At 42.7% G+C, this 10,754-nt stretch overlaps 1 protein-coding gene across 7 annotated transcripts in view; it reads left to right on the forward strand.

Moving 5' to 3' along the window:
- srcin1a (SRC kinase signaling inhibitor 1a) overlaps positions 1–10,662 on the forward strand; it is a 138,093-nt gene extending 127,431 nt beyond the window's left edge. For 6 of the 7 annotated variants that reach the window (XM_071203984.1, XM_071203988.1, XM_071203982.1 and 3 more), the window contains one exon: positions 5,753–10,662. In XM_071203984.1, coding sequence (XP_071060085.1) covers positions 5,753–6,241 — 489 coding nt within the window. In that variant the 3' untranslated portion in view covers positions 6,242–10,662. Of the gene's footprint in view, positions 1–5,435; positions 5,686–5,752 lie in introns of those variants that run through there. The other variant, XM_071203987.1, reaches the window with a different exon arrangement.
- Positions 10,663–10,754: the final 92 nt, after the last annotated feature.

Consider the following 10,754-nt stretch of genomic DNA (forward strand, 5'->3'; position numbering starts at 1 on the left):
GCTTTACTTGAAACTGGAGCAAAGAGAGGCAATGATCTGTGGCTGCTATAAATCAAGAAAGATGGCAGAGAGGTTTTTATCACATAAACAGGCACATTTGATGACCTTGTTTTTGATATGGAAAAATGATTTATTATAACGGGGGATTGCTGCCTCCCTCGCACTGTCTCTGCAAGCTGATAACGTCTCCAGACTAGCTCTGCAGCCCTTTGGTATTTGACACACCAGATCAAGCCGAAATGAGCCTCGTTCTTCACCTCCACAGAACTCCTGCATGTTCCCACCATGCTTCACTCCTCAGCTTATACCTAACCTTTAAGATGTCTGTTTATGTATTTATTTTAACGACAGTGGCTGTGATTGATGCGTTTAAAGCAGCTTAGTTAATGACGGTAAATCGCTGATGGCAAAGTCTCATTGATGCGAGTTTGTGAAAATAGATGAAAGTATTCTCTGCCGGTGTTTTTGCTCACAGGCGAGGAAAAGTGTTTCAATTAAATCTAAACCGGATTTGTATACCTAACATCTCTAAGTATAGAATTTAAACCAATTAAAAAGTTATAAAATACTTTACTTTGTTTTGCCCTAATTAACACGTTTAGGTCTGGATCAAAATACCAGCTTGGTAACACAGTTACAAAAATATTAAGTTCTGCAGAACGTATAAGAATTTCAGAAACTCCCCGCGTAAGCCCCTTCTATACTGTATGTTGTTATCTCCCCCTGATAGCAGGCTTAACTAACTTTAACTCGCCAGCACTTCAGTGTTCAATCAAATATGGCAAAGGACTGGACATTAGGATGCTTGATGGCCTCTGGAGGCGAGGAAATTGAACTGTTGAAGCATGTAAGTCCAGTAAAGCCAGGAGAAGCTTTCTGCACCACCCCTGTGCACAGAAGAAGAAAAAAAAGCTTAATGTCAATGTAATTTGAAAAATAACAAGAGCAGTGGAGTGAACCTAAACCTCCATACTCCACTGAAGTTGACGGAAACAAATTCATGCTTGAAGATTGCAAAGAAATGAATGTGTGAGAGATGGGGACATAAAGAAGCTTTGCTGGCGTCAGACTAAGAGGAGATTGGGAAGAATCTCTGCGGTGCCATGTAATAATCGCCTCTTTAGTCGCTGGCAATCAGCGGTTATTCAGGATGAAGAGGACAGCTCTCTTTTCCCCACCATTACGTCTCTCACGTTTCCTCTTCTTTATGTCTCTTTCCTTCTTCCATGTTCTACTCTGCAATTGACGCACGCTGCCCGTCTATCCTATTCACTCTTCCCTCCGCCAGTCTTTTCAATCCCTGCGATTTAAAAGTAGAGTGGATTCCCACACTTGTATAATAAAAGCAAAATGAGCCCTATTATTTCATTATGACACTCGCACAGGGAACACTCTCTCTTTGTCCACAAACTGTTCAAAACAGCCATTGTACAAAGAAGCTGTATGTGTGAAAGCACTCCCCTCAAAGGGACAGTGGGCTCTCAAAGCTAATTGTCAGCGTGGGAAGTTGTTGCCAAGCTGTTTAGGGTGGCAACATCCCACAGCTGCATGACGAATAACTAAAAGAAACAAACCAGCTGACTTTAAACAAGAGAATGAACAGTCAGCTGTGGCGGCTTTCACAATAGCTGCATTTTGCGGAATTTGTATGTAGTATGAGCAGCGTGTAGTTAAGAGGTTAAGTAGTCCTTTAGAGCAGCAGTAGGTAAAGGTTGTTGTACAAAAATAAGCCGAGGCCATTCTCTAGGAAATCAGAAAACTCTCAACAACTAATTCCTAGTTACTCTCATCACTAGTATCCTCTACTGCAGATGCACAATACTCCAAAGTGTTTAATATTAAGCAAATTAACGATTTTGAGATCAATAATCACATTTTCCCATATGTTTAAAAAAAAATGTCACGGTAATTAAAAGTAAACAACATCTTAATTAAGTGAGGCACAAATGAAATAATGACATGAGTTTGGCAGTGCAAAATACCAGTTCATACGGCCAGGTTGCCACCTGCTTTAGGCACCTGGATGAAGACTATGTCAAGATGACTTTAGCTTGAGTAATAAAGACATGTTGTTGGATTCTTTAGCTGGAATACGCTGTATTTAAGGATGCCAAAGGTTTCATAGAATGCGGGTATTTTGTGCTGGCTTTCTGTATAAGATCCTCTCTGGCCTCTCAGTCAATCACATGTGCCCTTTCCTCTTTGGATAGTAGGCTAAAAAACGTTCACCAATTGTAGCCAGTTAGCTCCTGTCAGCAAGAGCAGCAACAGCCACAATTGCACCACTGTTACACAAAGTCCAAATATTAAAGAACGACTGTATGAAAAGTGAGTTTGTCAAAAAATTAACATAATACAAAATATATATACGGACTTTTGAAAAAATACAATTCTAATATTATGAAAAATAAGGATAAAATAGCATCAATAAGTAAAGTTTTAATTATGTCTTGAATTATTAAAAAACTTCTTGGCTTATTTAAATATTTGACGTATATTTTCATTAATTTTGTAATTTATAATTAAACACGTTTGGGTTTCATACGTTTCAAGCGGAACTCTTTTAACCATGCAGGGACGCGTGCTATAATACGAGCTCGGTTGAAAATGCCAACACAAATATTGTAGCAACCTTTCTAAACCTTAATGAGGCACCATGCTGAAAATGTAACATTGTGTTATTGGTTTCAACAAGCTGTTGCTTTCAAATCGGCTCCGTCTCGGTCGGCTTCTTGATGTCTTTAATGTTAAACTAAGAAAAACAGCACAGATTCTGACAATGAAGCTTACAGATAGCTGGAGCAAAACGTGTCTTCTAAGGCATTTAAATGTCGCATAATGAAACAGCTGACTTTGCTGTAAAACACACTAATTATCCGCAGCTCATCTGAGGAAATGATCAAGTCGGCTGACTCATTTGCATACAGTCTTGAAGAGCTCATTAAAAACGTCTGCAGCAGACTCTATATTTACTTCACCTGAATCCTTATTTTCTGGTCACTGACTTTGTGATGTTTTTAAAGAGAAACCCCAATTATGGCAGCTACAAAATTGTTATGAAAATCCTACTCCTACTTCTTTTTCAGAACTTAAAAGCAAGCAGGTTTTTAAAGATTATATTTGTACCGTATTTTGTACAGTCACAGTTTTCGCCATCCACATTTTCAGAATCAGAATACCTTTATTCGTCCCACAAAGGGGACATTTGCCAAGAAGCATGCATTAAAACATATATTAAAGATGTCAAAATGAAATCACACCATTTCCAGCAGCCAGGTATATATTGCACAGCCCTCTAATATAACTGTAACCTAGACATGATTCATATTAGAGGCAACCCTCCATCGGGCCCCCTCCCTCTTATCTCTCCCTCAAACTGACACCTGCTGATCACCTGACTGATAATGTTGTTCTAATCAGACGTGCCCACCGTGGGTGAACTCTCTACTCTGGCAACATATGAAGGTAAAGATGTCTCTTCTCTTAAACCTTCCCCGGACACAGCTCCCTAGATGTGACTCCCAACTAGTAACCCAGTTCCCATTGGTGTTTTCTCTCTTGTTTCCTCTGGCCGAATGATAACTGACATTTCTAGGGCATTTTAAACAGGGAACAAACAAGGAAGCAATGAGCACACCACTTCAGAGTCTCCAGCCAATACGTGAATAGATCTAAAGATATATATATATATATATATATATATATAAAGATATATATATATATATATATAAAGATATATATATATATATATATATATCTATCTTTATCATCAGTGGCATTATCTACACCATGGTGATGACATTTCCCACTAGTTCATATGAAGGGCAGCTGGTACACATTAACATATAAGAGCCAGCTGGACGGACAGTAAAACATTTGAAGACATCGCCAGTGCATCTTGTTTTCGCTGAGTGCAGATGGTCTGCACTCAGCGAAAACAAGATGCACTGGCGATGCTTTTTGTTTTTTTACGTGTGTACTATATAGCACTGCCAATTTCTAGTTACCCACTTATTTTACCATCAAAATAAAATATGATGGTGGACAGTGGACACATTTTGTGCCATAGACAGATAATGGTCATTTTGATTATATTTGGGATCAGCAGCTTTAGTTCCAGGATAGCCATTCGGATGTTGGGGTCATACCTTTGTCAAGCCCCTGCATATAATCTAGTCCAAATGGATCATTGGAGCAAGTGTAGTCCTAATACTCAGGTTCTTAAGCTAGGTTAGGCTCTGATGCGTATATACAGAGCTAATGGTGCTCTGTGCTCAGGCTGCCTGCTCACTGAAGCTTTACTCCAAAGTATTAAAGCATCCCAGACTTGAGGATCCTGGATATGAGTTCAAAGCCACACATTTGCTATGGCACAGATCAAGGAGGGCACGGTGTGAAACCCTATTTCCATTTCCCATTCAGCTGTGTATTACTTCTGGTGGTAAAACAGGTTAGTTCAAGGTGCTGGGGGTTATCAAGACTTGTCCTGGGAGGCTGCTCGGCATCTCTGACATGCGTGAGAGGAAGGGAGGATACTCTGCAGCACGCACGCACACACCGGGACAAATGTGTTGACCAGGCTTGAGAGGAGTTTCTCATGCAGAAGGAACAGCCCCTTCCTCAGGGGCCGGTTGGCAGCCCGTGCTCTGCAGGTGAAAGCCTCCCAGCGGACGAGCCCACCTGCTCTGCTTTCATACAGCGCTAATCCCCGTAATCCCCGTAATCCAACAACAGACATATTCAAAATGACTTTATTGCCAATGCAAAAACGCCCCTCCTGTTGCTTTTTTATAAAGAAGTATAGATAAAATGTCCCTTTAGTGTACAATTATTTACAATAAAATGCAGATATGGTTCTTGCCCGCTCGTATCTCAACCCTGTCATCAATGTTGTGTCTTTTCCTTCCTCTGCCCCCCCCCCCCCCCCCACAAAGATAGAAATTACAAACCTTTTCGGTTAAATGCATTCAATTTAGCTTTACCAAAAATACATGTTATGACAAATGTGTGAGATTCATACTGTTGGAACAGTGCCATCTACTGACTCATTCTAGCATTACACGGAGGAACTGAACATGTAATGCTGCCTGCTCATGAGGGTATTTTGCATTTTTAATGAGTTCAAATCATTAAAACATGTCAAAATAAAGACACCTTCTACACATCGTCACCTAGTGTTGCACCCTAAGACAAAAGTGTGTTTATCAATGGTTTGGTCATCATGTGTGCAGGTGTCGTGGCTTGCACCCCACATGCTGACTTCAACCTGTATAACAATATTCTGTGTTTGTCTTTTGTTCTGTTCTCACCTTTCCCTCACCCACCCCTTACCCCTCCACTACACGTCTCTTCTGCGGCCAACCTCCCCCCCCCCCCGCCACCCTGTGTGAACCCACGCCGCCCTGCACCCCCGACCTGTCCCCGTGACCCTGCAGCAGTGAGCCACCTGCCTTGTGGAGCCTCTTTAGCTCCCTTCTCCTCCCGTTTGCCTGACAGAGATCTACACACATCCACCCGTTTGACTTCATCAGCTTCTTTCATATCTCCAGTGTTTACTCCAAAGTCTGTGTGTGCAAGCATGCACGCCCGGGCATGTTTGACTGCGATGGGTGAGGGAAGGAGCTGCAGGGGGGCGGTTGCCAACCAATTTTGAGACTTTAATTTTTCATGATTTTCCCTTTGATCCTTGAAACCCCCCCCCCCCCCCCCCATTCCCCTGCCCCCCCTTCTGTGTCCCCGCTCTCACCTGAAGGCCGTGGGGACCAACAGCACCAGTGGCAGTATTGAGCCGTACCTCTCTGGTATCAAAACGGGAGTTCTGCCAGGCCGAGCGCCCTCTCCTGCAGCAGTGTTCACCCCTGGCCTGAGGAAGCCCCCCCAGGAGGGGCTGCCCTCCCTGAAAGGCTCCACCAGCCAAGCCAGGGCTCTTCTGGCCAGCCTGTCCGCCTCCGGCCTGAGCGCCGAGGCCCTGCTCCTCTCCTCCACCCTCCGCCATCGCCGCCTCCTACGTGAGCAGCGAGCCTCCTCCTTGCCCCTGCCCAGCAGCAAGTCCTCCCCTTCTACTCCCATCGCTACATCCCCCTCCTCTTCTGCTTCACCCACCACCCCGACACCCTCCCTGTCTCCCTCCTCTCCCAACCCTTCCCTTACCTTTTCTTCTGCCGTTCCCCAGCCCAGTGTCAACAGCTGCAAGGAGGCGGGCAGGGGGCAAGTGAAGCAGGACCTCGCCCCGGGGTCCTGAAGAGAAGGAGGATGGATGGAAGCCCCATCATATTATGAACCATAAAGAGAACACATCTGCATTATGGGTAATTGGAGCATCTTTGAGTGAAATATTTCAGGACTTTTTAGATTGTCCTCTCTGTTTTTTTGGCCTCACTCCAGTATGCACTCTTCATATCTCCATGGCAAGACCTACCATACCGTACATGGAGTCACTATCTTCTTTTGGACATGTCTCCTACTCTGATCTGGTTCCATAGTTCCTCTGCAGCTCTCCCACACTCGTGCTGCCAGTTTGCCAGAAAGAGGGCCCACAAACGGGCCTGCTGTAAGCTGATGTGGTCTGGATGGATTTACTGACAGTAGCAGTCTCATAAAACCCCTCACTCAATGGGGTTGTTAGTGGAGTAGACATCATGTATAGACTTTTATCATAGAAAATAGAGCTGCAATAATCACCAAGTGAGTATGTAGTCGTGTTTGTTCAGGCTCATGTTGCGTCACCTGGCAGAATGTGCTCGAGGTGATGATTGTGGTTTTGTGTTAAAAGGGCGCTCGTGGCTTTTCATGCATCACCTGTGTTTTAAACTGAAACTGGTGCTATATGTTCCCCTCTCTGTGGCCACTGTGTAAAGTGTACATTCCACTGTGACTATGATTTCATGTCACACTGTTTCAATATGTATATGACCCCTTACAGGAGGAAATCCTTGCATCGGAAAATTAGGAACAACTACTGTATAGGACATGTTCAACTTAAACATGTCCAAATCACATTGAAAGGAGCACACGGCACACCTTTGCTGGAAATAGAATAGAGGCACAGTTACACAAAAAGGAAGGAATTGTAAAGAGATTGCATTTCTGTATATCTGTATTGACGAGTTAATAATGACAATCAGGATGTTCCGCAGTCACGTCCTACAGGTTGCCAAGGCATTTCAGCACCTGACATCACACACCTTCCCAAAGACTCAAGCACACACTGATGTATAACTCTGTCACTCCTTCTGCACTTGTAAAGCGAACCTGTGTGCAGAAACCTTTGTTGTTGTTGTTGTTGTTGTTGTTGTTGTTTTGATAAGGGATGAATTATTTTTTCTCAAGTCACATCTGTTGCACCGCTTGAAAAGAGCCACATCGACAAGAACACGATTTCACCCTTTAAGGAATCTAAAGAGCAGACATATAAAGTGCTTTATTTGAGGACACTTATCTTCTTTGAACTTCAAAGTTACTCTGATGGGACGCAGCTTACAACGACGCATAATACCTTCTTTGAACAGGAACAAAATGTTTCTTGCACTGCAGCGAATTGATCGCACTTCAACACTTGACACAGTTTCAAGCAGTGTTTGAAAGCTAAAGAAAGAAAATCAGCACATATTTCGACTGACACAGCGTGACCCTTGAAGGGCCTGAGATTTAGATAGATAGGAATATAAAGAAAGCACATTGTCCTCTGAAACACTTGACACCTTTTTCTCAAATGTTGATCTTGTGAATGTGCTTAAAGAATGATGAGCACAAAGCTACACATGTTCCTTAAAGGAAAGAAAATCCCCGTTTCTTTTAAATGACGTTAGATGAACAATATTGTTGCGCCTTCATTTGGTTCTATTACCTGCATGTTAAAACATGTATGAATGTTAGGCCTTAGTGTGCATCAATGACAGTAGATCTATTTACAGCACACGAAAGGCCCTTCAGTGACTCCCGGAGTGTGCACCCTGCACACTCTGAAGCCCCTGGCCTGTGTTATTGCCTTAAGGCTGCCCACTGGGGATGTGATGAGGTTGAACGGACACAGTGTTGTTTTGTTTGTTTCCAGTGGTTCACAAGAAAGACTGTGAAATCCATTCTTTGTGGCGTGAGATTAAAATGTCCGAAAGTGGACTGTGTCACATGGCATGCAGTTTGAGAAGAGGGGATTAGATCGGGGACTTGTGTTTGAAGGCTTCTTTAATAAGACGGCTTCTTGTCTCCATGGAGAGTGTTTGTGATATGAAGGAGCCAAAGCGATGAGAGGAAGGGTGTGACGGCGGCTGTCCTTCCCCCTCTCACTTCGCTTTGTCTGTGATGCGGGGCGTCTGTGAAAGAAAGGACACTTGCTGAGGTTATTTTAGGACCAAGTCTGACGGGCCTCGGTAATGACAGTAACAGTGTGTGAAATGTGTAATTAGCACTCTTCCCGTGCTCGTTCCTGGAACTCCTGCCTGTTTGTCTGTACGGACCTGATATCTTTTTCCCAGTGCCTCGAAGACTTTCCACAAATCCCCTGTTGATCTTGTATAACAGTATTAGATCAGCAGCAAAGACAGAAGAACACTTTTACCCAAAGAAGAGGCTGCGACAATTGTCTTGCTTCCATGTTTTGCAGAAAAGCAACAGTTGAAGAGCAGAGTGTGTGAGGTTGCAGTGTTCACTAAACACTCCCTGAGCTCGAACGATGTGCACAGCCAAGGCGTATTCAGCCTCACCGGTCGCTCTGTGGCTCCTTAAGGCAGGTTCAAGCACCGGGGAGGGAAGTCAAATGAAAGTCATTCACTTACTCTTGCTGGTCCACACCCACACCCGTAACTCTCCCATCAGTTAGATCTGCTGCGATGGGGAGGGAGTGTTCACGCTCGGCTGCTTTCCTCGAGTTAACTTTGAGATGAAACCTCCCAGAATTGCGTGACAGTGCTCTCTGAAATGTTTTGTTTTTTATAAGTGTTAGTGGGCTGTGAGTTCAACATGTCCGGAGGCTTGGGGGGGCACGTCGCAGAAACTCATGCAAACTTGAAATCAAACATAGAAGAAGTATACATATATAAATATATCTAAGTGAGATGTTTGTGTATGATATTATAATTGTGAAGAAAAGTGTGATATATATAGGCCTAGATTAAATGATATACTGTAAAATGTCATCACCTCTTCAGTTTTATATATTAGTGACCATTTTGTACAGATTTTCCTTTTTTTAATTCATTGAGAGAGATATTACATTTCACACTGAGATTATTTATTCATACGCAGAACATTTTTATATTTCTTTAACGATATCTGTATAGATCTCAGTTAGCCTCTGTAATATACGCTGAAGTTCATTTTTTGATTATAGGGTTTTTATTTACGAACACTGAGTTGGATGTTATGTCAGCTTGTCCCTGGAAATGCTCGTCCAGCTCTTCTGCACCTTTGCCTCCTTGTGTGAAGGGTCCCTATTGAGGTGTGAGAGGCTGGACCAGTGCCTGTGCTTCGGGGCTTATTTTGCTACTATTTGCGTGTTTTAAGGGGGTTGTTTTCTGTACCTGTGGTCTGCTTTCTTTTGGTTTCACCCCATCCTGTATTTGAGATTCAGCTGGTATTAGTTGGAGTTGGTCAGAAGTTGTGGTAACTACTGTGAAAGGTCAGTTTATGGGCCACGACGTTTGAGATGTGAGTCACATGGCTTTAATTTGTAGCCGTGTCATGTTTGCATGTGAACAGGAGGGGTAGCAACGTGGATGCTCAGTGCAAACGCTTTTTAGAGACGACAACAGGTGGAATAAACATTTGGAAGTACATTTTGTTGCTTATTAAGTCCAAGTTGTTGCACTGAGGGGCTTTAAGTAGCATTTAAGCTAAACCACCGGAGTTGTTAAAACCACCCAAGATGGATCAATAAGGGCACTTTGTGATTTACAAGTGGAATCTCTTCCTTTGCCATTGTATCTTGTTTTTATAACAAACCTACATTATATAGTATGTATATGAGATTTTTACATGAATGTGTGGATGTTCAAAAATGTTGGCATCGAAAGTAGAAAAACAAAATGGACCTGTAAATAGGCTGAGTCATTCCTAGCGAGTTCCACAAATTGTTATGTCCAAAAGAAGATGTTTTATTAATAAACTATGACAATGGGTACAAAGATATATACAAAACAATGCATGTATAGTCTCAAAGCAATCGCACGGTGCAGTTGAAAAAAAATGTTGTCTACATGTTTTCTCAAAAAAGATGAGAACGAGAAAGGGTTTCTATGTTAGGAGGTTTACACACATGAAGAATGAGACGTTATTTTGCTATGTGTGTCACAGGCATGTTCAGTCTTACTGTGATGTGATGATGATGATGATGGAGATGAAGATAGTGGTGGATGTCGAGAAGGAACGCACCGCAACCAGAAAAGTCACCCGTGATGGTGTACTCTTTCCACAGATCGGTCCTCCCATTTGTAGAGTAGTGTGATATAAGAACAAAAGTAATACAGAATATAGATCTATGATATAATGATATATACATTTAAAAGCCTACTGATACTGGAGATACTAATTTATCAGTGTGGATGCCATGATATCCTGTGAGACATGTGTGTGTTTTTCCTGTGAGAAGACAGTAGGCAGTTGAACCTGCCTTCTTTTGTACATACTTTGCTGTGATTGTGTGTCCAATAAAGTGCAGCTCTCTTGTACAGTCTGATCTTGCTTAATATTGTGTTTGATGTTGTGTTGAAATGCATCCTTAGCGACAGCAAATGTGTTAAAATGTTGCATCAGGTCAA

The sequence above is a fragment of the Pseudochaenichthys georgianus genome, chromosome 8 (genome assembly GCF_902827115.2).
Source record: "Pseudochaenichthys georgianus chromosome 8, fPseGeo1.2, whole genome shotgun sequence".
Classification (NCBI taxonomy): domain Eukaryota; kingdom Metazoa; phylum Chordata; class Actinopteri; order Perciformes; family Channichthyidae; genus Pseudochaenichthys; species Pseudochaenichthys georgianus.